The following is a 27,614-nucleotide window of genomic DNA, read 5'->3' as shown; positions in this document are numbered from 1 at the left end:
ATTGTGTGCATGACTTTGGCAGCGTTCTCTCTAGTTCCCTCCCTCATCCCAACAGACTTCTGTCTTAAAGGCCCCTTTTTGTTTTGTCCACTAGATTCATTTGTTGCTTTGCTCGTTATGGGAAGCAGTCAGGACTCTAGCAAGAATGGGGACTGAAATTTCAATATTCGTCCAACTGGAATTATCCCACCCCATGCCTATGATATAGGCTTCAAAATTCACACACAATCCCTCCTTTTGTGAATAGCATTGTACCTATTTAGTTCCTCTAAAATGAATGTACATTAATGACATGGGCAAAATTCAAGAAGGGGAAGGGATCATATATACCACATTCTTGGAAGGAATTGTGTATTTTGTTCCAGACAGCAACTAGAGCAGCTATAAAAAGCACACACACACACACACTTTTTTTTTTTTTTGCCTTTTCAGCTGCTATTTCTAATCTCCTGTTTCTTCCCCTTCCTGACATGTGTTCCAGGGATTCCGACTGAAAAGCAATAATTGAGTTGGGGATCAAACTGCAGAGCCTGGTAGTCTTTCTAAACCTAAATAATCTTCTCCTATAACAGTGAGAAAAAGTCTGGGCAAAAATAATTTATTTTAAATCTTCTATTAAAATGATCAAGGGACATCACACTGTCCATCTTCTATGCTAAAGTTACCTACCTTTAAAAATGAAAGCTTTGCTGTAGATAATTTACAGTATTGGTATAATATTCCTCTATATATTTTTAAAATATATTTTCTGGAAATCAATTTAACTTCTAGGGAGTCTGGGAAGTTCTTTCCTCTGTTAGGAAGCTCCTGCTGACTCTTAGAGAAAGATATGTTAATTTTTCAGATTCAGTAAGGTATTATTTTCTGTCTCAGTTCAATGAGCTCGGTCATTGGAAGTGTACTCTTAGCTATCTTGGGATCATTGTTATCAGACATTCTTAGAAATGGGAGTCCCTTTGGGTCCAATTATTTGTAAAAGTATTGAATTCTTCTCCTTCTACATGAGCCATCAGAGAGACATCTACTTTGATTTTTATGGTCTGAAAGAAGTCATAGCAAAGCTTTGTAAATTGTAAATGGATCGCAGAATGCATACTGTTGATCAATTAGTTGCTGCAGCCTGTTTATCAGTTGAAAAAAAAATAACCGTGGAATTTTTTATAAATAAAACAATTTATGATGTCAAGATATTAGCCTTCAACCTAAGGGCTTCAGAACCACCTTTATTTGTAGTAATTTTAACAGACACACAACAAAACCACCCTAATAATTCCTTGCTTAAATTATACTATGTTAGTATTCAAATTAGACATTCAAAAAAATAAGCAAGCATGGAGTAGTGGATTAGAATATCTAACCCATTTGTGACAATAGAAAATTATTTTCACATTCATTAAGTCACTTTTTATAGGTGAACAATTATTATTCCAATAATCAAATCCATATTCAAATAAGCCATTTTTGTTACCTATTAGCCAAAAGTAGATTCAGCTTATTGTTGGAAATGTGGACTTAAAAAAAAAAAAAGCAGCAATGTTATTTATGATGTCTAGTGCTGTAGTGGCTCCTTTTTGGCTAGCAGTTACAAGTAGTCCTTAACTTATGACCACAGTTGAGCTCAAAATTTATGTTGCTAAGTGAAACTCTTGTTAAACGAGTTTTGCCCCATTTTACGATTTTTCTTGCCACATTTGTTAAGTGAATCACTGCAGTTGTTAAATTAATGACACAGTTCTTAAGTGAATCTGCTTTCCCCATTTGCTTGTTAGAAAGTTGCAAAAGGGGATCACATGACTCCAGGATACTGCAACTGTCATAAATGTGAGTCATTTGTCAAGCATCCGAATATAAACCACGTGACCATGGGGATCCTGCAACGGTCAAAAGTATGAAAAATAGTCATGAATCACATTTTTCAGTGCTGTTGTAACTTCAAATGGTCACTAAATGAACTATTGTAAGTCGAGGATTACCTGTATTTTAAATATTAATTTTTGTTTGGAAAATTGTTTGGCTTTTGTTTGTTTGGCACATGGGATTCTGTTAATTTTCTGTTTCACAATGGCTGTGAAATTTTGCATTTGCTGAAGCATTGTTCAGTTATGACTGCATTATGTTTATAATTAGGTGTGTCATAATCCCTTATAATTAATTTAGTTCTATAGTCAGAGATAAACAAGTTAATTATATAAAAACATGATGTTTGCCTCATTTGCACTGTTACCTCAATATAAAACATAATGCATAGTACATTTTTATTTTTACCAGCAGGTGGGGCTGGTGTTCCACAGGAAAAAAGAGTCAGGAATAATTTTTAAAAAATCCCAAATTTTAATTTATCTCAAATAATCGGCATTTCAGTTACTATATTGCTTAGTTCGTTGAAAAGCCTTATTGCATAGTCTACCATCATCCTGCTGGAATATTCAGTTTTACTTGGAATACTCTATTTTTTCTGTTCATAAAGAATTTTTTCTCTGTATTAAACTATAACTCATAAAATCAGGGGGCCATAGATGTTCAAAGTGTAGTAGCTCCATAGGTGTTTACAAAGTATTCCATCTTTCCGAAATAGAATTTTCCATAATTTTAAATATTAAAAACCTAAAACAGGATATCTAGAATCGTTTTCTTAAAATATTACCCCGGCCACAAATCATAGAGATTCTGGTTGCAAGTGATGTTTGGAAAAATACAGAATGGCACATTAGCCAACAGATTTAATCCAGTTAAAGGGCTACATTTTGAAACCAGCACAGATATAGACAAATTCTGAATTCTCCAGATGTTTTATATCACAGATTCCACCACCTCTCTGGGGCTGTTGAACAATGAAGTCCAAGGCAGCTGATTACCTCTAATTTCTTTCTCTTCACTGTTCTGCTATTTTTCAGAGACAACTTTCAGAAGCAGGAAGCCTGCTGATATGTTGCTTTCCCTCTTTTTTCTAAATGATTTTCTTTCTCCTTGCAGTATCAAAGAGGGCAGTAACATTTCTGCATGTTGTTTTACTTTCCACTACTTAAAGGAAAGGCTTGAAAAATAAATCAGCTTATTGGAAACAATAGAACAGGATCATAATAATAATAATAATTTGGCATCAGTTGTAACATCAAGTTTCCTTTGTTGGTAATTAATATAGGATGTTATAACATCTATGACATTAGAACATTTTTGTACTTTATTAAAGTTTGGGAAACATTTTCTGCAACAGAACCTTACCAGCGCAATCTTTCTTATGTACCAGACTATAAGGATGTTTGTACTGCCACCACAACCCACCAATTGGACTAAGCCAAATTCTAAGCATAGGGAAGTAAATTCAGCACTGATTAATTACTAAATTACAGAGACAGTGTTACAGGGACGGTAAACAAATTGAATGAAAACTCATGGAGATGGTCTTAAAGATGGAATTCAAAAGTCTAGGTAAACACAGGTTGTCCCTGGAAGCAGGAATAAGTAAGAAAGAAACTCAAGATTAATCCACCTTGATTTTCTTTGTTATGGGGGGCAGGGGGAGAAGAGCAAGAGAGAAAGAGAATATTAGGTTGGCAAGATTGTGTATTTATGCTCTTTAACAGAGTTCCAGTAATTTCCTGATGAGGCCAACCTCCCTTCTCTCATGCATCATCTACTGAGACATTGGAGGCATGCCTTCTCTGTAGTTACCAATGCCTTTGAAATAGTCTCCCACTTGAGATTTGGGTACCATATTCTTTTACCCTTCCAGAAGGTCACAAAGACCTGGCTCTTCCTGCAAACATTGGGCCTAGGATGGGATTAAGTCAAGTGGTGACTAATGTGTCTTGTTATGGTTTCTTGATGGGAAGACTACAATATGTAATAAGTCTTTCGTTGATTGTTGCAAGATGCCTATTATCACAATGGGATAGGTGGACATACTAGTTCTTTAAATAAAAAAATCCTGGAAGAGCTGACAGATTAGACCTAACAAATTATCTCTTATAAATGCTGTTGGGAGTTCTGGCTGATCTGAGGAATATAGTGATGGCCTAGCCAATCATTTCTTCTCTCATTTCTTCTTGGTTGGCTCCTTGATTTCCCAGAAATATCTGACTTACTTCGACATAGTCTTTCTCATCTATTGTCAAGATTATATTCATGAGGATCACCTGTCCAGAATGCAAACCCATTCTCTTCTTTTTCCGGAGACACTTCATCAACCAGAATTTGCTGTCTTGACTGTTGACCTTTGCCACAATGCCATTCCTGATCCTCGAGGGACATGTACAGAACTCACCATGAATCCTCACAAGAAGCTCCAATCATACTAAGGAATAATTCCTAAAGCATATGAACTTATATCACACACATGTATACCAACGCACATACAAACACCCCAAGCATATACATACTCTCTCTCTCTCTCTCCCTCTCCTTCCCTCCCCCCCACACTCTCTGTGAGCTTTAATGTCTTGAGATCCCTTGATAGTTCTGATAATCATGTTATCCTTCTAGAATATCTGGTAGGATTGAACCCCGAGCCCAGTATTTTTTAATAGTTCCAATCAATTCATTTTTGGCCATGAGATGTCCATAAATTTGGCAGTAGCCACTATAGGTTTGCAAAGTGAAAATTCTCCAAAGAGACGGTGAGCCAGTGAACTACCAATCCCAGGAGTTGGCAGAAAGGAAGAAAAAGAAAGACACACAACTAAACCCTGTTTCCTAAAAAAAAAATTCTTTAAAGAAATAAAGTATAAGATAATTTAGTAAATGTTGAAATAAACAGAAAGGCAGAATAGAAATTAAATTATGAATAAAAAATGACAAAAGTATCTGAATTTAGGGGAAACTACGACATAAGAACATAATATAAGTAAGATCTTAAAATATTCTTTATGATTATTTTTCTCTGATTTTCAGTTTGCAAGACATATTAAGAAATCTGAAGGCCAAAAAACACCAAAAGTTGAGTTACAGATTTCCATATATGGCGTAAAGATTCTAGATCCAAAAACAAAGGTAAGATTGTCTTCTTATTTCTCTTTACCCCTTAAAATTTTAGCCAAGGCAAGATAACCCATGCCATTTGGATTACTTTATAAATACTTAAACTGGGATGACTTGATTTACTTCTGCAATATTTTACATAGAAAAATTGTGTCAATTGGGAAAATATACAGTAATAATTGTATAATTATCAATGCAGAAACTTGAGTATCATACAGCAAAAACATCCTGTGACTGAAGTTGGATCTTCTCAAGTATTTATAATGGAGAATCTTGTGTTTTTGTTCCCTTGTCTAATGAAACTGAAAATTAGACCCAGATTACTTTGCAATTGTATCTAATAATGCAGCTGGAGTAACATTGACATCCACAGCTTCTGCTGTTTTCCTTAGGACAAAAGCAGAGTTGTTACAGCACAATCCTGTTTTCATCAGACTTACCATTTGACTCTCTGTGCAGACACCACTGTGTACAAAAATATATAAATTCAGTATTAAAATCAATATTGAGGACTACAAGAATAAAACATATTCTGTTTTGTTGTTTTGTTAAGAGGACTCTGCTTCATCCTGGGCGTCTTGAATAAATAATATTTAGCAGTCAAAAAGTAATTCCAAGAGGTAATTGCACATTTGTTATTTGCAGGAAGTCCTGCACAACTGCCAGCTCCACAGAATATCATTTTGTGCTGATGACAAAACCGACAAAAGAATATTCACTTTCATATGCAAAGATTCTGAATCAAATAAACACTTGTGTTATGTCTTTGACAGTGAAAAATGTGTAAGTATACATAGACTTTCAAACAGGTTGAATTTATTCTTTTAATATTGAAAAGTTGTATTGTTCCTCCTGCCTTTTTTTTTAATAAGAGCTCCTCCCATTTTTGGTTTGTTTTTTTTAGAAAATAGTAAGTAAAGTAAATTGATGGTTTTTCTTTTGATTAAAACTTATGTTTTCTAAGCTTTCAATTTCTGTTGTTCTTTGCCAATATAGTACATACATATACATTTGAATATCATAGAATCAGTCCAATGCTAAGAGGTCCAATTCTACATTGAATGAAAGTGACACATGATTATGATTGAAAGTGATAGGTGATTGTGCTTACTTGTTAGGAAACAGTCCAAATGCATGCACCAATTAGGCTCTTCGCCGTCTAGAATAGCTAACCAGTTATAATATTTTGATGTGCTTACTTGAACAATACTTGGTACAGGTGTAATAAATGTGACCAAATCTTTATCCCATATGAATATTTTTTAATCTGCACTTGAAACTTCATGAAGGTTATGTGCTCTTTAGTATGGTATCCTACCATAGACTTCTACCATAGACTTCTTAATTATATTTACAACAAGTTAATATTTTATAATTTTTGTATTGTATTTTTCCTCCACTTAAACCCCATTGTACAAAATAACCACAATGCAGCAATTAGTTGGTAAATTATACAAAAATCATGTCTTTATTTCTTTAGAAATATATTCCTCATATATTTTTATTTAATGTGAGAAATCAATTTATGACAGGGCCTGACTTCAGTACATCAAGCCCCATCAAGCCCCTTCAGTGGAATTATGTAATAATTTGGGTTTTTTTTCTATTTTCATTTCGTATTTTATTGATTCTATGGCATGAACATTTTTGAGCCAGCTGTGATTTTTTTGTATTAATAGTTTCCCTAATATTATAGATGGTGAATCAATACAAGCCTCTATTCTTTGCAACATTACCATTGCATGCTAATGGTAAGACTTGTTTTATTTCAAGGCAGAAGAGATAACTTTAACTATTGGCCAAGCATTTGACCTTGCTTACAGAAAATTCCTAGAATCAGGAGGAAAGGATGTTGAAACACGAAAACAGATTGCTGGATTACAGAAAAGAGTAAGTTCCATAGTCTGTCTCAGTTTAACAAATGTCTTAAAATTTATTTATTTCTTTTTTAAAAAAAACATTGCTATTCCATATATGGAATAAAAATCTTCGTCATTTTATATTTATTAATGGGAGATATATGATTTGAAGTCCCATTTGTAGTAACTACGTTATATTTGACTTATATTTAAATGGATTCAGCTGAATGTTAGGTGTTATTAAAATGTTAGGTGTTATGGCTGTAGATGTATAGCTGTCCCAGAAATAAACTATAAATCAGAAAATGGGGAACAGAGTAACTTGATAAAAAATAAAACAAAAATGGCAATAAGAAACCTTTGGAATGCTTCACTATAGGATATGGGAGAATAATCTGTTTATTTAAAAGAACATGGGCTAAATTTCAACTTGCACACAGAATGGATGGTACTGTATCTAATTCTCGCCCTTCTGCTGGTAGAAGTTTCTTCAGCCTAGTACGGGAAGGTGTGTTTTGATCATTTTCCTTCTTGCCTAGAAGCCTACTGTGTTTTTCCAAATTTGTCTCAGAGGACTAAAGAACTTTAAGAAAAAATGGAAAATATATCTTTCTGTCTGAACGTTCCAGCAGCAAAAGGATCCCAATAAGATAAAAACGGATGATTTCTGTTAATTTTGCTAAATATATTTATGTATCTATTTTGTGAAAAAAATGGTTTTATGTGAAGTCATTCATGAATAATATAATGTTATATATATATGTGTGTGTATATATATGTGTGTGTGTGTGTGTGTGTATATATATATATGTATATGTATATAATTTTGTTTTCGTAGATTTTCATGGGTACAGGTATGTAGGTCTAGGTGTGTTCGGGTCTTTTCCCATGTAAGATTAAGAGTATCTTGGCAAGGTCCCACTCTCCATCCTCAGGCTGGTGCTCTTGGCTTCATGCCAGTGCAAGCGGTGTGTGATCGGAGCTGCCGTCTCTCGATAAATACTGGGGGGTGGCTGGTGTGCTGGACTGGTTGGCTGCGTTGCTGCCTTTTGATTGGTTGATGGAGTTGATGTTGGTATAATGGGCTGTGTGAGTTTTGTTGTGGAGATATCCTGGATCTTGTGCTGTAATTTCCTGGGTCGTTTGTTTTGTAGTGATCTTTTTTCCATTAGCCTCCACACAGCCCAGCACACCAGCCCCTCCACCAGTATTTATAGAGAGACGGCAGCTCCGATCACACACTGCTTGCACTGGCATGAAGCCGAAAGCACCAGCCTGAGAATGGCGAGTGGGACCTCTCCGAAACGTCGCCAAGATACTCTTAATCTTACATGGGAAAAGACCCGAACACACCTAGACCTACATATATAATTTTATATATATAATTTTATATGTATAATTTTATATATATATTATTTCCTCTATTGTGGAAATAAATTTGTTACCCACTTTAGGTAACTTTAAAATATGGTTCCTTTTAATTAATGCAGTAAATGAATATTGCAGTTTTTTCCATCATACAAATATGATACAAATTTGGTATACTGATGATGATGATGTTAACACCAGAAATACACCTTATTTTTGTAGACTAATTTACTAATGATAAATGCTTTGTTCCATGCTGATTTATTTCTGTAGGCTTATTCAATGTAGTTCTGATAAGGTATGAATTTACTTTGACATTATTTCTCTGATTTTTTTAATACATGAAAATTCTTCAGATTAATGAATTAGAAACAGAAAATCTGGAGCTAAAAAATAAGGTGCAAGATTTGGAGAAGCAGTTAAGAATAAGCCAAGTACATACATTGCCAGTAAGTATACTGAATTTTATTTCCATCATAAACCAGCATTGAACTATAAGAAAAAAAATTATATATGTGTGTGTGTGTGTGCGTGCTTTTAAAGTTGTAGCAACATTTCAGCAGAATCTCGTCTGCCATCATCAGGCTTCTGTATTGAGTTTGTCTGTGAGTCAGACTTTCACAGCTGTTTCTGTTTTAAATTTGGTGCTAGCCTACTGCTGTGTTAGAATGGTTTTTTCTTCATCCTGATTGGTTGGGAGTCTTGGTCTGTGTTTATTGGTCTTGGAGTTTGCTGTGTTCTGCTTGATTGGTGTTTCTAATATCTTCTGCCTGTTTTGTAGCATTTTTTTTGTCTTGATTGGCTGGCAACAATGTGTTCCTGTATTGGAGGCTTTTAGTGCAGCTTGGCTCTGAGTAAGCAGACGGCTATCATTTATTAGGAAGCTAGGTTTCATCTGGGTGCCTGGTTGGGGTGTCTTTGAGATGGAGGTATCAGGGGGGTCTGTTTGTGCTCAGGTGTTTGCTTGGTTTGCCTGTGGAGATGTTTTTGTTTGTGAGTGCAGGCTTCCAGATAATTGACAGTCTGGTGTATATATTGAATTTCTCATCTCTCTTTACGAAGCAAGTCTTGCTGGTACTTGAGACTTTCACGAAGAGATTGGACTGCCATTTGTCAGAAATGGTGTAGGGTCTCCCGCCAGGGGGTTGGACTAGATGACCTACAAGGTCCCTTCCAACTCTGATTATCTGTATCTGTACCTTTATTACTTTATAAATAACTCCAGGTGACTTTAAGATATCTAATACTCCTTCCTTCTCTTGTTTACCCCAACGAAACAACAACCCTGTTGGTCTATGAGAGAGTGGTTGGCCCATAGTCACCCACTTAGTTTCATGCTTAAAGTGGAACTCGAACTCATAGCATTATTAATGTTGCAGCTATGTATGGAAAGCAAAGAAGGTTGTCTATGTAATACAGTGCCTTCTTTGATACTCACAATCAATGTTTCATTCCTATTGTCCATATTCGTATTCTGTCTCACAAACACATAATTATCTGCACAAGCACACAAACCTTGTCTCATAGGGTAGCCATGGAACCATTTTTTTTCCACATAGATAACTACAAAACTTTACCAAGACTTTCTGTAATTACTTTTCTATCAACATCTGAATTCAGCCCAATCTATTTGCTGTCAGTGTACTATTTAAGGGGAACCTCACTATAAAAGTTGTTATAGAAGGTAAGGATGGAACAATTACCTATCAGTTATAGGTAATTTCCACAGTTTCACAAGTTTAAAATGCATCCCTGTCCTAACTCTTGCAGCTTTCCCCAATCTTAAGGAATGTCTTAAGGGAGTAAAGGGTAGAGGCAGCTTATAAGATGTAAGTTTGGAAATTCTCATTACAAAACGTACATTACTACTATGCAAAACATTTCTGCTGAATGAGAGTTCTGATATTACATACATACACAGTGGGCTTGTTTTATAAAACATACCTCAGGGAACAGAGGGAATTTTAAATAAATATCTGTCATAAAAGTGGGGTATACAGCTCTAGGTGCTTAGAATTATTCTTAACCATGCAATAATTCAAATTAACCTATGTTTGTTGAAAAAAGAATGAGAGATTGATTTCCAGAAGTACCATTCTGATTGTGACAATCAGCAAGGTGCTTATAAGATATTTTGGTGGTATCTCTTATGGAGATACAGTATGGTCTGAAATTCCTATAGATAATAAGAGCTTATGGAATGGAGAGGTTCAGGAGATGTTATAGGTATGTATGATAGCTATAGATGGAAAGAGGCGTTATAAATAAAGTCACAGTTAAAACTTGAGGCCAATTGTCTTGATGGCAGATTAAGTGGCATTGTGGGTATTCCTTGAAGATGGCCTCTATCTTCTTGGTCATCTCCAGTTATGGATGATGGGCAGAGGACAGCTGGAAGTTAATACCCAATAATTGAAAAAGAGGTTTTCAAAAATATATCCTGAATTATGGACTCTGTCAGAGACTAGTTGATTGCAGAAACTTATATAACTTGTTGAATGAATAGGCTAGGGGATTGTGAAAGAACATGGCTTGGAATAATGTGGGCAAACTTTAAAAAGAGATCCATTAACACCGGGGTGGGATTCTACCGGTTTGGCCCTGTTCTATAGAATCAGTACTCCGAAGAGCAGCTGACACCGAACCAGTTCTCTCTGAAGATCTTCTTTTCTTCACTTGGGCCCACCCACCCGCCAGCTGGACTCCAGGCTGTCCTTTATTCTTACCTTAGTTGCTTTGTGCAGCACAACTGAGTGCCGCACGTTAGTGGGAGATGGTGATTGCTTTCAGGATAAGTTGTTTTGCAAGTACTGCGCACCCATGCACAGCACCCGTTTGGTGTGCACATGCACAAAGTGCACGCTTACCAAACTGGTTGTTATGAGGTAGGATCCCACCCTGATTAACACTAGAGTGATGTCTTGACTTTTAACACATGGTGTGTCAGTTATTAAATCTACATTTAGACCAATTTCTTGTGGGCAAATGACAGAATGCAAGAAATTAGAGGATTTGCAGATCTGAAGCTTGGTACCACAATAAGTACTGATAAAGAAACATTATCCTTTATATAATATTTATCACGAGGTTTTACAAGTTACAGAAAATGAGATCAGTATTTTCCCAAAATGCCCAGATTTCATAGCACAGGTGAATGGATGCATGGATACATACACACAAACATACATAGATACAAAGATAAATGATAAACACCTCAAATTTTCTGCAATCATAAAGATTTTAGAAATAAACGGAAGAACATATTAATGGTAGTAATTGGAGAAATAAGAGGCAATATGCTGGTCTGTGTATTTCATTTTTACAAAAAAATGCAAGGAGGATTGGCTGTGGAGGAGTTTTCAATAATTTCTTTATGCAGACTAATTGTGTATTTAATATTAGTAGCAACTTTTTTCTGCAACCTGGGTTCCAGGAATAAAATTCATTGTGCAGAACTCATGAAAGACTAGAGCCTGTGCCGTTACAAAGACAACAGGATAGTTTGCTTAGTTAATATAAGCTACTCAAAGTTTATGTAAAATGGAAGCAATAAATTGAAGGTGTAACTCTTGAGAGATAATGAATGGTGGGGGGTGTTGTTAACCTCTTAGACTCCTGGGAAGTTTATATTAATGTCATTATGGCCCCAGTGAATACATGGCTTGTAGTCTGCAGCCAGTCTATTTCCAGGGTTATTGAAACATGTCATTGGAAGACGATTTCATTCCAATTAGAAGATAATATAAAGAACCAATCTGCCAACTTATAGAAACAAGTAAAATAATAACTAGAAGTCAGCATCGGTTTGTTAAAAACAGATCATGTCAAACCAATCTTACTTCATTTTTCAACATAGTGACTAAATTAGTAGACCAGTGAAATACTGTGGATATACTATACTTAGACTTCAGCAAGGCATTCGACAAACTAGAGCACAACCTACTTCTTGGAAAGCTAGGAAAAAGTAGGATAGATAGCTACACCATCAGATGGATTTGTAACTGACTGACAAACCATACTCAATAAGTAGTCCTTAATGGCACTATGTCTACATGGAGGGAAGTAAGCATTGGGATTCTGTCTTAGGCCCAGTACTCTTCAACATCTTCATAAATGATTAGATGATGGAATAGAAGGGAAATGTATCAAATTTGCAGATGATACTAAGCTGGCAGGAATAGCTAATACCCAAGAAGATAGGCTCAAGATCCAGGTGGATCTTGACAGACTTGAACACTGGGCCTTATCTAACAAATGAAATTCAATGTAGAAAAAGATAAAGTCTTACACTTAGGAAGAAAAACTAAAAGCACACATATAGACTAGGTGAAACCAGGCTTAATAGCAGTAACTGTGAGAGGGATCTTGGAGTCTTAGTGGACAACCAGCTAAATATGAGCCAGCAGTGTGCAGCACCAGCCAAAAAAGCTAATGCAATCCTAAGTTGTATTAACAGAGGGATACAGTCAAGATCAAGTGAGGTACTAATACCACTCTAGAAAGCCTTAGTAAGACTACACCTAGAAAACTGTATCCAGTTTTTGTCACCACAATAAAAAAGATGTTGAGACTCTAGAAAAAGTACAGAGAAGAGCAACCAAGATGATTTGGGGACTGAAGGCTAAAACATACAATGAATGGTTGCAAGTACTTGGCATGGCTAGTCTAGTGAAGAGAAGGACCAGGAGAGACATGATAGCAGTCTTCCAATATTTGAGGGACTGCCACAGAGAGGAAAGGGTCAAGCTATTTTCAAATTACCCAAAGACCAAACAAGGAATAATGGATGGAAACTGACCAAGGAGAGATTCAATCTAGAAACAAGGAGAAGTTTTCTGACAGTGAGAACAATCAATCAATGGAACAGCTTGTCTTCAGAAGTTGTGAGAGCTTCATCACTGGAAGCTTTCAAAAAGAGACCGGACTGCCATATGTCAGAAATGGTGTAGGGTCTCCTGCTTTGGTGGGAGGTTGGACTAGAAGACCTACAAGGTCCCTTCCAACTCTATTAATCTGTATCTGCACACCAAGCTCAGAGACCACCAAGAATTTCACAGACTATTTAGTTTCAGGGATTCCAGGTGGTTGCCAGTACTGAATTATATAGTTTTGTGCATTTTTCCTAAACATAAAAACTGTTTATCAATAGTCTCTTCATGTTATATATTTGTGTGCAATAGAGAATTAAGTGAAATGTCCTGTGATGTGAAAGCCAAACCAAGGGCTACAGCAGTATTCCACTGTTATTTTGAGCTTTAGCCTAAACAGGAATGATTAAGTGTGGAATTTAAATTCTTGTTGATCCAGCCTCTGAGTCCTATTGCATGTTGCAAATCCCAGCTGCACTAATTCAACTTCTGATGTGTGGGTGGATATGTGAGAAGGAAAGGAAGAGAATGCTGCATCTTTTTTCCCCAGCCCATACTCTTCTACAATTCCTCAAGCCTTCCAACAAATTCAAACTGGATTAATGCAGGCAAAGTTGTTTGTGTGCATTGAAAACTAGCTCATCCTATATTTCATCTGTGGGTCCCCCTCAACTCATTCCTGAAGCCTTTTTAATTGCTTTCCATATCCTCAACTGTAACATAAGGGTATATTTTTGCATCAAAAAGCTTGATTTAGCTTGTGAATCCCCCAATTAGAGTCCCTGGCTTGATTGAATACTCAGTTCTCAGACTTTCCAAAATATTTGTGTATTTATTCATATTTGAACTGTTCTGGGTGTTTTTGATTTTTGATTCTGTAATTGGAATCAAATTCTGATTTCATTGTATCTGGCTGAGAAGAAGAGACACATAGTTGTTTTTCTTTTCTTCAAGTGTGTCCGATTCTTGGAGACTGCCTGAACAAGTCTCCAGACAGTTTTTTTGGGCAAGGATTTTCAAAAAGTGATTTGCCATTGTCTCTTTCCTAAAATTGGGACTAGAACTCATGGTCTCCTGGTTTCTAGTCTGATACCTTAACCACTATACTCAACTGGTTGCCATATGTTTATCTACAATGTGTTTTAAAATGCTGATGTGGACATTTGCAAACATATTTCAAGCATAGTTTTGTGTGTGTGTGCACTCGCCCCGAGGCTGCTTCTACCGGTCAATCGAAGTGGCTGGTGACTGCACTTGGGGAGCTTCCATCGCTCGAAAGAGACTGCCTAAAGGCAAGGGGACACGGGCAGCCATGCCTCGCCCCGAAGCGGCTGGGGACTCTGCGTTCAAGGGAGTTTTCGTCGGCTGATAGAAGCGGCCTCATGGCGAGGGGAGTGTGTGTGTGTGCGCTCGCCCTGAGGCCGCTTCTACCGGCCGATTGAAGTGGCTGGTGACTGCACTTGGGGAGCTTCCATCACTCGTAAGAGACTGCCTAAAGGCAAGGGCCCACAGGCAGCCACTCCTCTCCCTGAAGCGGCTGGGTACTCTGCCTTTGGGGAGCTTCTATCGGCTATCGGGGTATTCTAGCCTAGGCTACCTGCAGGGCACTCCTAAAGGCAAGTTTTCTCCCCACCCCACCCCCACCCTTCCCCCCCATTTCTCTTCACCTCATGTAGTTCCAACAAACTATGTGAGAAATGGTGGGGAAACGCATGGTTTAAATAGGCTTAAATTTTGGGGGCGGGGCTTAATTTCACCTCATGCCTAGAAATCATGCTAGGCCTTCCTATTGGTGAAGGCCGTGCTGTTGGAAAAACACGGTATCATGGGAAAAGCATAATTTAACTGCTATTACTTTTATGAAGCAAATATTAAACTGACTTTTATCAATACTGCATTACTTAATGTTCAAGCTAAGGAAATTTGTCCTCCCCCATGCAAAACATTATTACTTTGGGAGAATGGAATGGAGTGGAAGTGGAATAGCACAGCACAGAACAGAATGAGTTGGAAGGGACCTTAGCGGTCAACTAGTCCAACCCACTGCTCAGGCAGGAAACTCTATATCATTTCAGGTAAATGGTTGTCCAATCTCTTCTTAAAAACTTGCAGTGTTGGAGCATTCACAACCTCTGGAGGCCAGTTGTTCCACTCATTAATTGTTCTAACTGTCAGGAAATTTGTCCTTTGTTCTAGGGTTGCTTCTTTCCTTGGTTAGTTTCCATCCATTGCTTCTTGACCTGCACTCAAGTGCTTTGGAGAATAGATTGACTCCTTTTTCTTTGTGGCAACCCCTGAGATATTAGAACACTGCTATCATGTCACACCTAGTCCTTCTTTTCATTAAACTAGATCCAAGTCCAGCAACTATTCTTTATAATAGGATTAAAGATGAGGGTTGTTTGGTTTTGTTTTTTTTTAGAAAAAGTGAACATTTCTCTTTTCTTTCTACTTTTGAATCCTCAGAATATTTTTTCTCTTTCTGTGATTCCTTCAGTTGCGGTGCATGCAGTCTGATTATAAAAATCTCTTGTTACAAAGACTTATATCCTTTTCTGGGTATAACAATAAGGACTCTCCTTGCTTAGATAGTTCTTCTATTACATTCACTCCTGTGACTTCTCCTTATTCCAGGTAGTCTTCTCAAATATTTACACCACTGCTTTTTAAAACAGTCTTCCAAAGCCATCCCATGAACACAGAATCCCACCGCCACATGTCATCTTGCTATACAGTCTTTTTAATATTATTTTTCGTATTTTAATTGTATCAAAGTACTGCTTAATCCACAGTAGTTGAAAACAAACCAGATATTTTACATATATTTAAGAAAATATGAACATTTTGAAAATTCAAACCATCCTACATCTTAGGCCTAAAATAATATTGTAAAATGTGAACTTATTCTTAAAATGTTTATGGATTAAGGTTTTGTTACTCTATATTACTATATTTGGGTGGGCAGATTATGTTGTGGGAGTAAATGTAATTATTACACTTCTACCCTTACTCTACAGATATAAAAATAAAGCTCACAAAATCTAAGGCTAGTTACTTTTTAAAGTTTATGTTAAGGCCTTTGTCTCTGATAACGTGAATAAAAATAACATGTTTATATAAAAAGAAAGAAATATTTTTCACAAAATGAAACATAGTATGAGCCCTGCCCATATACACTCAACCTAAACTAAATCCCTGGAGAACTCAATTTGATAAGCATATATTTTCCTAGAAAGTCGGTAAGAGATGTGAATCTTCTTATTAGTGAAATTCATTTTATCTCTAAATGAAGAAGAAGGCATACCATTTTTCCACCTTATGAGCTGTAACATGCTTAAATAATTTCAAAAATGGGCTGACAGAAATGGGGGTTTCATTCATGTAAGTTTCATTTGCAATTAGCAATTGTCTATCCTTGGTAAATATTGAATGAATAACCAAAGAGAAAGAAACTTACCAAGTGAAGAGATCATAGCAAAAGACAAAAAGTTGATCCAGTCAGAAGTAATTGGAGCAGAAAAGCATCCGTTATATAATCAGATTTGTTCTGCCTTTTGAAATACAGTTTAGATCACCCTTTTAAAATAACATAAAATTGCAAATAAATCTAATTTCTACTATTTACTATTGATGTTCATGATAATATAATGCTAAGGCTTACACTTGGCTCAAAGGATCTGACTGAAATTTCATGTATTGGATGTATATCTAAGAATATAAGTGGATTAGAAGAAGCTTATTTAAAATGTTGTCAGCCTCATGGGATATGAGGATTAATTTGGATGAGGCTGGACCATTTTTCAGAAACTTGCTTTTCTGGAGGAAGGGAAAAGACATGGAAAAGTAACAGATTAGATCATACACATAGCTTTCATCAGTCTAACATTACAATTGAGATAAATGTAGCAAATTTATGATTTAGAATGCTTTGTGCATGTGTGCATGAATTGAGGTATATGTGCACACACACAAAATAGAGTTGTGCTTATTCTATTGGCTTGTTTTGTGTGGAACTAGAAAACAATGCTTATCAATTATGTAGAAAGAAAATCAGTTTTCCATGCTAGCTTTGTTAGATTGCCTATCAAGGGTTACTCAGTTTTTTTTAAGGGTTTAGAAACTACTATAAAATTGAAGCTTTTTCAATATTTGTTACAATTTAGATTGTAAATGTTAATTAATATGCTGCCTAATGAATCTGAATCTTTTCCCAAGACTCAAGTGCAAATGGAAGGTAGTTGCATAAACATTTCAGTGAAGAGTTTTGATACATTGGTGGATGTACACTTGTAAAATACATAATTCTCACACTATGTTCAGGAAAAACTGATGATTGTTGAAATCAACTCAAGGAAAGTCTTTGAAAACTGTACTTCAGATGCCAAACTAGTTAATGCTTTCAAATCATGTTTGAAACCTACAAGTTATTCTTATGCCCTACAAGTTCAGTGCCAATTTAGGGCAGAACAAATCTGGAAGAATATGGAGTATAATATAACATGTATCATGCTATGTACCATGTACATAATGTAAGACATAACATTTGATGTACCATGTATTTATAACATAGATGTGCAAAAATTATGGAAGTTCAGACAAATATCAAGGATATTAGAGATACTTTTGTCTAAACTTCCATATTTTTTGCTCATCTATGTTATAGATACATGGTACATCAAATGACTTCACTCTGTATTATGGAGTCCTGGGAACATAAATTTTGGGGTGGTAATCCCTCTTTAGTTCCAAAATATTAATGATTCAGTGGTTGTAAATGGAACCAAAACTAACTGAAGATTTTGTGTATAAATAGGACAGTGCCATTTAAGGAAATAATTTAAGGAAATAATGAATTCTAAATGAACTAGGAAACAATTCAAGTAGTCCTCGATTTACAGCCACAATTGAGACCAGAATCTTGGTCAATGAGCAAAACAATCATTAAGTGAACTATCATGTGATTGCCCATATGACTGCTTCGTTCAACAACCACAATCCCGGCACTCCTTGTGGTCTTTAAAAAAATCATGTGGGTTACTTAGCAGATGGAGTCTTAGGTAAAGAGCATGAGGTTCCTTGCGATGGGAGAGACTTTGAGAAGTTCTCCTGAGGAACTGAAAATCCTGCCTGCCGAAATCCAAGTAGGATTTTTATTCTAGGATCAAAGAGCAACTTCTGTCTACACCAGGCTTCCCAGGGTTTCCATCTCCCCTCACCCGTCACACACGCATACTCCTGAAGGACCCTTACCTTATTGGGACGAGTCTCTGTTTGAATTTTGGCTCCCTCTTGTCTCAGGGGGCTGGCCAAAAGAGCTGCCTGCTGAAAGTTGCCTTCCATGCATGGAAAGATATTTCTTCAAGGGGGTGTAGGAATAGAATCTTTTTCTTTACCCATCAAAGGAGTTCACACCTCCTTTATGCACAGAAGGGAACTCCTTTGGTAAGATACAGAAACAGCCAAAGTCTTTGCGATTTCAGCTACTTTTCTACACCCCACAAAAGACTTATCACCCCTTAGCTCTTTCATCCAGCCCCCAGAGAAAAAAGGGAGTTCTCTAGGCAGTTAGCAAAATGCAACCTTCCCTTTCAGTTCCTCCATTTCCCAGTTTCTGGGTATGCTGGCAGAGAAGATCAGAAATTGTAATCACATGATGGTGGGGTGCTTGGTAACCAGTCACCTTCAAGCAGGTTGTGAAGCTCCCAGATCACGATCATGGCATCAAAGAATGGTGGTGCAACATTGTGCAACTTTCAGAAGTTTTACAGGCTGTAAAGCATCCTTTCCAAAGCTGTCACAATTCCAGATTGTTATTCAATGTATAGTCATAAATTGAGTTCCTATTGTTACCTGCAATAGTAAATAGTGGAATGCTATGTTTATACTAGCACAAAAATATTACTCCGGAACATATTGGTACCAAGGACTGTAGAATTTTCTCCCAAGGTGGTTGTAACCAGCCTGTTTAAATTACAGTGGTATAAAATACTGGATTATAAACTGTTTTATAAATTCTAAATAAAAGTTTGTTTATTGTTTTATTGGGTTATTATACATTTTACTTAATGAATGAATAAAATAAAAAGATTCTCCCACTGAGTAAGGGAAAAGTGATTTTTTTTTCCTCCTGCTCCTTCCTTGCAAAAAATTGTTTATCTGAATAACATGAACTGTCATAAAGAAGTTAGAGGACTGAAGGAGAATTAATCAAAATCCATCAATCCAATGTCTTTCACCAGAAGCAGCTGTCACAATAATCATAAAGTTCCCAGAAGTGAAAAGATTCCTTAAACACACACCAAAGCACCATTGGATAAAATCGAGAGCTCTCTATAGCAATATGTGGGACCCACAAAGGAAAATCCCAAAGATACTTATAATGTCTAATCAAAATATAATTTATCTTCATCCCCACTTGGTAACTGGGAAGTTGCATGCATCTTATGTGTTCCATTATTATACAGATATTATAAATCCTGTAAGTCTTATCCTATTATGGAATTTATAGCTGAATGTTTTGCAAAGCATTTTGAAGAACAATTTAGGTGATTTCCTATTTTGTGTTTTAGACCTCTCTAGACTTTGATTTTCTGCTACACATTTCTTTCTTGCTTTAGGTTTATCATTATTCAAGGTGATGTTTGAGAATAAGGGGAAAAATAAATGCCAAATGTAATAATTCATCATAATGAGAGGGAGGGAGGAAGGAGGGAAAGAGAGATTTAGCTGAACCTAATTTAGCTGAACCTATATATGCCCTTAGGTTTTATGTAGTAATGATATCTTGGAATATTAAGCATAAATAAACAGATTCATATTTGCATTGACATTAATATGTAAGTCTCCAGATTACAGCGGCCATTCAGAATCGTTGGGAATCGGGTGATATCATTTAATATATTGTAATTGATTGCCCAGGCAGCTTGATATTTAGACTGAATTTGATATTTCTATCCACTTATTGAGTCCTTCCCAAGAACTTCCCATGATGCTGTTAAACATATTGTTTGTTGCTGTTCCAAGTAAAGCTGCCTTTTGCAAATGACTATCAGTGACTTTGGTCGATGTCAACGATTTTCAAATATTATTATTACTATTTCAACATAATATTTGCCAGCATTTAGAATAATTACTCTATCAGACTGGCAAAATATTAATGGTACTATTACAGAATATGGAATTAATAAAAGAAGATAGCTGTTCATACTGATTTATCATCTCTTGCCCCAATAAAGAGCGCATCTCTGTCTTAACTCCAAACATGTTTATACTCTCTCTTGCAACTTTTTTTTTATTTTTAAAACTCACTTCATTCAGGAAACCCAGGGCAGGTTCAAAATGTGAAATATTTTAATTGCTATTTGTGCAAAAAGGACATGTTTCATAAACCTTGGGCTACAAAAGCTATTTATTCAGTCTGTTTCCAATGTACCTTTATTGGATAATGTTGCCTTTTCCTTTCTGTATGTAAATTCAACACTGTTTGTTTGCTTAGTATTATGAAATATTGCCCTAATTTATTTTACTTATTATAGGCAAGCAGTGTTACACCAAAATCTCCTTCCACTGACATCTTTGATATGGTTCCATTTTCTCCCATCTCCCCAAAGCCATCAACACCTACTCGCAATGGCACCCAGCTTCCACCAGTGCCCAGTAGATCTTCAGAGATCAGTAAGTTCTAGAATGCCTTGATGTAGCTTAAAGGAATATATGCATACTGTGTTATCCAGGGATGTCAAATTCCCAGTCCGCAGGCCAGATGCATCACGCACTGGCCATGCCCGGTTTAGTGAAGGGGGAGTTGTGGTATGTCACATGAAGCTGCCATGATGATGTGAGTTTGACACCCCTAATGTAGTCATTGCCCAAACACACAAGCTAGCCAATGAAGACTTTCTTGCCAGAACATCTTACTAATGTTGCATCCTGGATATGCATTTCAGGGAAAAACAAGAAAATTAAAATTAAATCAATCCCAGGATCAAAGGCAGCGCTGTAAATTACAAGCTCAGCTTTTCAAAGATTGCCCTTTCAGAATACAGCATATTGTTCAGTACAAAGTTGAGTGTGGTGGTGGTGGGGGATTTTGCCAGTGGTTTGAGTAGGTCGAGTTTTTATGCATTCCCCCCATTATTTTCTGTTGACTAGTTATGTTTTATTCTTTCTAGAGAGAGACCTTTTTGGAGCAGAACCTTTTGATCCATTCAGCTGTGGAGCAGGAGATTTCCCTCCAGACATCCAATCTAAACTAGATGAGATGCAGGTAATCCCTAATGTTTACAACTATATAAATATCAGGTGTGAATGCTGGGAAAATGTGGTAGATTTAAGCCACAAAAATACTTACCCAACTATCTATAAGTTATACCTACATATATTTTAGTCTTTTTATACAAGAGGGAATATAATAAAAACATAATAAAATGTTTGTTACAAACTTAGCACTAAAGTTTGATTATCCATTAAATATATGTAATAATTCTATACATTTTTATATTACCTACATATATTTTATAGTGCTTTTATGATAAAAGCAATACAATAAAAGCACAATAAAATATTCCTTATATATTTTCCAGTGCTAAATTTAATTACCTGTTAAATGTATTTTATACTTCTGTACATTATATTGATATCACTAGCAATAATTCTAGAATTTCTTCTTTGTGCTTTCATGGATATGCAGCGTCAGCGATGGTTGGTATATTATTTTCTCTATATGTTTCAATTCATTTCTACTAAGTTACATCATGGTATACATTTTATTTTAATGATGGCAGTTCGTATTGAAGTTCTCATCTGAATACTATTAAATGTTTATCTTAAATATATATATATGTAACAAATTTATGTTGTTAACATTTTGGGTTAAATCACTTAGAAAATGTCTTGTTCATTCCCTTTTTCTAATATTAATTTTTTCCTTGACTGAATAAATAGTCTATTGAGACCTAATTTAAAAAATTATATGAAAGTTACTTGAGTAAAAGACCACTATGCATGTGTACATCTCAAATATAATGCAGCTTTTACTTACCAATATAATATCATTTTTAGAAGGCATATAGTATATTTTCCTGGGAAATATACTATATACTAGATAGCAGATAATCAGAGTTGGAAGCGACCTTGTAGGTCATCTAGTCCAACCTCCCACCCAAGTGGGAATCCCAACGCCATTTCTGACAAATAGCAGTCCAATCTCTTCTTGAAAGTCTTAAGTGATGGCGCTCCCACCACTTCCGAGGACAAGCTGTTCCATTGGTTTATTGTTCTCACTGACAGAAAGTTTCTCCTTATTTCCAGGTTAAATTTCTCCTTGTTCAGTTTCCATCCATTATTCCTTGTCTGGCCTTTAGGCGCTTTAGAAAATAGATTGACCCCTTCCTCCCTGTGGTAGCCCCTCAAATATTGGAAAACCTCTATCATGGCCCCCCCTGGTCCTTCTCTTTACTAGACTAGCCAAGCCCAGTTCCTGCAACCGTTCGTTGTATGTTTTAGTCTCCAGTCCCCTAATCACCCTGGTTGCTCTTCTCTGTACTTTTTCTAGAGTCTCAACACCTTTTTTATAATGCGGTGAACGAAACTGGATGCAGCACTCTAGGTGTGGTCTTACTAAGGCTTTCTAGAGTGGTATTAGTACTTCCCTTGATCTTAATTGTATCCCTCTGTTAATACAACTTAGGATTGCATTAGCTTTTTGGCTGCTGCTGCACACTGCTGGCTCATATTTAGCTGGTTGTCCACTAGGACTCCAAGATCCCTCTCACAGTTACTGCTATTGAGCCTGGTTTCACCCAGTCTATATGTGTACTTTTGGTTTTTCTTGCCTAAGTGTAGGACTTTACTTTTCTCTACATTGAATTTCATTTTGTTAGATATGGCCCAGTGTTTTAGTCTGTCAAGATCCATCTGGATCTTGAGCCTATCTTCTTGGGTGTTAGCTATTCCTGCCAGCTTAGTATCATCTGCAAATTTGGTAAGTTCCCCTTCTATTCCCTCATCTAAGTTGTTAATGAAAATATTGAAGACTACTGGGCCTAAGACGGAACCTTGTGGCACTCCACTGCTTACTTCCTTCCATGTAGACTTTGACCCATTAAGGACTACTTGTTGAGTATGGTTTGTCAGCCAGTTGCGAATCCATCTAGTGGTGGTGCTATCTATTCTACTTTTTTCTAGCTTACTAAGAAGTAGGTTGTGATCTACTTTGTCAAATGCCTTGCTGAAATCTAAATATATGATGTCCACAGTATTTTGCTGGTCTACTAATTTAGTCACTGTGTTGAAGAATTAAATAAGATTGTTTGGCATGATCTGTTCTTAACAAACCCGTGCTGACTGCTAGTTATTCCTTTACTTGTTTCTAGAAGTTGGCAGATCTGTTTTTTTATTATCTTTTCCAGTATCATCCCGGGTATTGATGTTAGGCTGATTGGTCTATAGTTTCCTGGGCTTGTTTTTTTTTCCTTTTTTGAAGATGAGAACCAGATCAGCTCTTTTCCAGTCCTCTGATAGTTCCCCGGTGCTCCAGGATTTTGAAAGATATGGTGCAGTGGTTCTGAGATGACCTCTGCCAGCTTCTTTAAAACTCTGGGATGTCATCCATCAGGCCCGGGTGATTTGTTTTCATCAAGATCAGACAGGTGTTCTCTTACTATTTTTTTGCTTATTTTAACTTTTATTTCTGGTCTGTCTTTTACAGTTGTTTTTGGTGGGTTGAGCTATAGTTTCTTTTGCGTGAAGATGGATGCAAAGAATGAGTTAAGCAGTTCTGCTTTCTCTCTGTTGCCTATTACTTCCTTGCCGTCTTCTCTATAAGCTGATATTCAAATATAACTATATATCTTTTTAGGATGAAGTTAAAAGTTACATCCTTTGTTCTTTCCCTTTCGTTGTGTAAATAATATTTCTGTGCTCTTTAGCTCTGGGTAGTATTTCTGTTGTAAAAGAATAGAACAGTTTTTCAAAATAAGATCCTCCATAATATCTTTCCTTCATGTATATTTAAAAAATATTGACATAAATGAATTGTTTCTGAATTGTCTTTATTGAATGATTTTATATCTTGAAAATTATTGTGCAAAAAAAATTCATTGGCTAATTCTAGTGCAGGACAATTTGCCATATTAGAGCATTGAGCAGAGGGTTGGCTACCATAGCAAATCATATACAGTAAAATTTCTGCCTTATAGTTGAAGAGCTACATATTTGGTTCAATATAATGGTCAAGTGGTCTATTATAAGGATGGATTCCAATTTCTTAAAAACGTTGGAACAATCTAGTCTTGCTTGAAAGCAAGCATAAATATCATGAAGTCAAAATGTACATGGAGAGATTCCACATTCTCTCCAAATGTGTCGTGCAAAATATGAGACATAGGTAATCATCTACCCAATAACCAGGAAAAACGTATATGTAGATCAGAACATTGCAAATGTTTTTAGACCTGAAATTACACAAGTTATTTTTTTAATACTGAGATATGGTGTCTTACTTTATTCTTTGTTCTTACTCTGTTCCAGGAGGGGTTCAAAATGGGACTGACTCTGGAAGGCACAGTGTTTTGCCTTGATCCTCTAGACAGCAAGTGCTGATTGTCAGGAATAGACATTTAAAAATAATTTCTTTTTACAAAAATTTAAAATGTATTACAAATATTATTGATGTGCCAAAAATGTTTCTCAACATATTATCTTCTGTGAGATTTGCTTCTTCAAAACTCCAGATGTTGCAGTATTATTCCTGTAAAATGAAAATTTACTCATATACAGAAAGCTAAAATGAAATGACACTGCTGTTCATTTTTTGTCTTCCATATTTTCAGGTCATCCTTTGTATCTTTTGGCAACTCACTTGTACAGCATGGGAACCCATCGAGAAGTCTTTTTAAACTTCCTTGCACATCACTTTCAGATAACAAACAAGCATTTGGAACTATGATTGAAAACAACAACTTTCAAAATAAAATCCCCACAATTGTTTTCTTAATTCCACACAAATACTGTTGCCAATATCAAATACCCAGAGTCGCCTCGCAGCGAAATGGGAGACAAACACATTTAATAAATAATAAAAATGTAACTATTTATACATTCCTGTAAACAATTACAGTGAGACTGAAAACCATAGTTCCAGTCTATATAATCTGAATTTATGTAACATACCTTCCTAATAAATTGTTATTAAAGACCATAAATCAAGCTAGGTTTCTAATGAATTGCAGTGCCCCCAATATATGTTAATTTTGTGAGTGCACAGCATTTCTGACTTAGAAGTAAATGTTAAAGGCAGCCTCTATGCTTTTTAGGTGCATTGTATTTAACATGCATCTACTAAATGAAATAGATTAATATTTTTACAATTGCGATATCTAATCTCTTAACTATACCAATTATTAATATACCAATTATTTTATATTATTTTGTAATTTAAAAAGCACTCCCTAAAGATGTATAAAACTTTGATTAGATTTTTCACATTTCAGAAGGTACTCGGAAATTTATACACAAGAACTGAATTTTTCAGTAAGTCATACAATAACTAGCTATTTTGAACACACACAAACACATCCATGTGTACATAGAAACATTCCCAATGTTACACACTATTTTTAGAATGGAGGCCCAACATGGTATTTCTCAACATAGTTATTTGAAAATCCTATTGTGAAAGTTAATTAAAAGTGTGCATGCTTTAAGGGCACTGCTTGTGGTGCATGTTAAATTGCTGTGTAAATGGCAACTTCTCACTTTAATTGCAAAGATTCCATTACTATAGTGATGGCATTCAAAAACCTAAACCACACATATTTTGGAAAGTGATCTGAGACCATTGATGCAATTGTACTGTTTGGGTTTAACCTGCCTAGGATTGTCACCTGATAATCCTGTTCAAACCACTTGGAATATAAGGGTGACAAATGGATAAACAATTTCATTTTGAATCCTAATGAAAAAATTACAAATTACTATTATACAAGAAATCAAGATAAAAGAATATAAGGTAGATTCTTAATGAAGGAAAATTAGGTTTATAACTTCTGCAAGGGAGCTTATTACTGAGATAACTTTGTCTCTGCATAGCAATAAATGAAATTTTGGTTGTGCATTTCTTTGTATTCATAAATTAAGTTGCTTGTTCATTTTTTTCCATTTTCCATTTTTATCAAAAGTGTACATGTACAAAAAATTGTTTACCTTTCTCGGAAAGTTTTTCTCTCCTGTAAGGAGCCTTTAACTGTAAAGAAGATGGGGGAAAATGCTTTTTTATATATAAAGAAAGATAAAGAGAAGTGCTCAGGAGAAATGGGAAAGAAACCTAAGAAATTATTTTGCTCGCTTTATTTTTCTGGGGAAAACACCCTAATGGTCCGGTACTTGGTTTGCAAAAGAGTAGTTTCTTACATTATATTGCAAGGTTTACATGTGTGTTCACAACATAAAAATAAAACATTTATGCAATGGTATTTACTTTTTAAAGCTTTGTTCCAATCTCAAAAAAATACTTAAGCGGATGCCTAGGAATTCTTTACATGCTTAAAATTAGACAGCTGTCTAGCTGTATAGCCTTACTGAGTCTTTCCTATATTCTGATTTGTGTTAAGCCTTCCTTTATTATTTGGTTCTTCTTTTGTATTTGCATGTGTATCTATATCTATGCTCTGAATCCAAAGAGGATGGAATGCATTTCTACAGTGCACCTGATTTCCTACTTCCCTTCTGGCTACAGATCCTCCCATCATATTAAAAGTCAGTCCAGAAGGCTCCATTATTTTATGGGGTAATGGGCAGGGTGAGAAGAAACAGGGCCATCGGCAATAAGAGAAAATAGAAAATGACTCTTTGGATATTGGCCCATGTGCCTGTCAATATAGATATATATGATATCACTAATGAGTAGAATAGGCTCTGTATCATAGAGACACACATCTATAATTTTGTTCATCAAATAGTATTTTGCAGTTTGTACAACAAGGATGTTTAGTAGCCATATTAATGGCTTTTTTAAACAAATAGAATTTGTATTTTTATCATAAAGAAAGCTTTACATAATAAGCATATATTTAGGGGCCATTTACAATGGATGTAGGAGAACATTCAGAAAATATTTGCACATTTTAAATCATTGTTTTACTGATTTTTATGGAAATTGATTTGCAAATTGCTAAATGTAATCTAACTGATCTAAATCAGTCCAAGAACATCTAAATTAATGCAGCAAGAAATTACATTTTTAATGAAAACAGTTTAGTGCTTTGGTTGAAATTTGTATTTCTATGTAATCCCAACTGTCTGTTTTATTTTGCTTCAAATAAATGGTTTAATTAAACTTGCATCATTGAACGGAATCTTTATTTAATATAAAGATAAGTATAAAGTGGCATGTAAAGAGCCAGCATGAAGCCAGAGGTTAAATTACTAAGACAGAGTAGAGAGATCCAAGTTCTTGTCATCTCTTAAGCATGGCAGCCATGTTGAACCAGTCACTCCTTGCCAGCCCAGATAAGTATCAGGTTCTTTGACAAGATGGCTGAAA

The 27,614-nt window shown here is 35.7% G+C and overlaps 1 protein-coding gene across 9 annotated transcripts in view; it reads left to right on the top strand.

Moving 5' to 3' along the window:
* The window catches only part of GULP1 (GULP PTB domain containing engulfment adaptor 1), a 148,356-nt gene extending 120,945 nt beyond the window's left edge, over positions 1-27,411 (top strand). For 5 of the 9 annotated variants that reach the window (XM_087919824.1, XM_087919829.1, XM_026696928.2 and 2 more), the window contains 7 exons: positions 4,891-4,989; positions 5,623-5,760; positions 6,751-6,867; positions 8,561-8,653; positions 20,608-20,746; positions 21,244-21,338; positions 24,602-27,411. In XM_087919824.1, the coding sequence (XP_087775950.1) occupies positions 4,891-4,989; positions 5,623-5,760; positions 6,751-6,867; positions 8,561-8,653; positions 20,608-20,746; positions 21,244-21,338; positions 24,602-24,673 (753 nt within the window). In that variant the 3' untranslated portion in view covers positions 24,674-27,411. Of the gene's footprint in view, positions 1-4,890; positions 4,990-5,622; positions 5,761-6,750; positions 6,868-8,560; positions 8,654-20,607; positions 20,747-21,243; positions 21,339-21,761; positions 21,773-24,601 lie in introns of all 9 variants that reach the window. The other 4 variants (XM_087919826.1, XM_087919827.1, XM_087919828.1 and 1 more) reach the window with 3 other exon arrangements.
* The last annotated feature ends 203 nt before the right edge of the window (positions 27,412-27,614 follow it).

The sequence above is a fragment of the Pseudonaja textilis genome, chromosome 1 (assembly GCF_049901715.1).
Source record: "Pseudonaja textilis isolate UNSWEBS1 chromosome 1, rPseTex1.2, whole genome shotgun sequence".
Classification (NCBI taxonomy): domain Eukaryota; kingdom Metazoa; phylum Chordata; class Lepidosauria; order Squamata; family Elapidae; genus Pseudonaja; species Pseudonaja textilis.
Note: the sequence above shows the minus strand (reverse complement) of the source record. Positions and strands in the feature narration are given on the sequence as shown.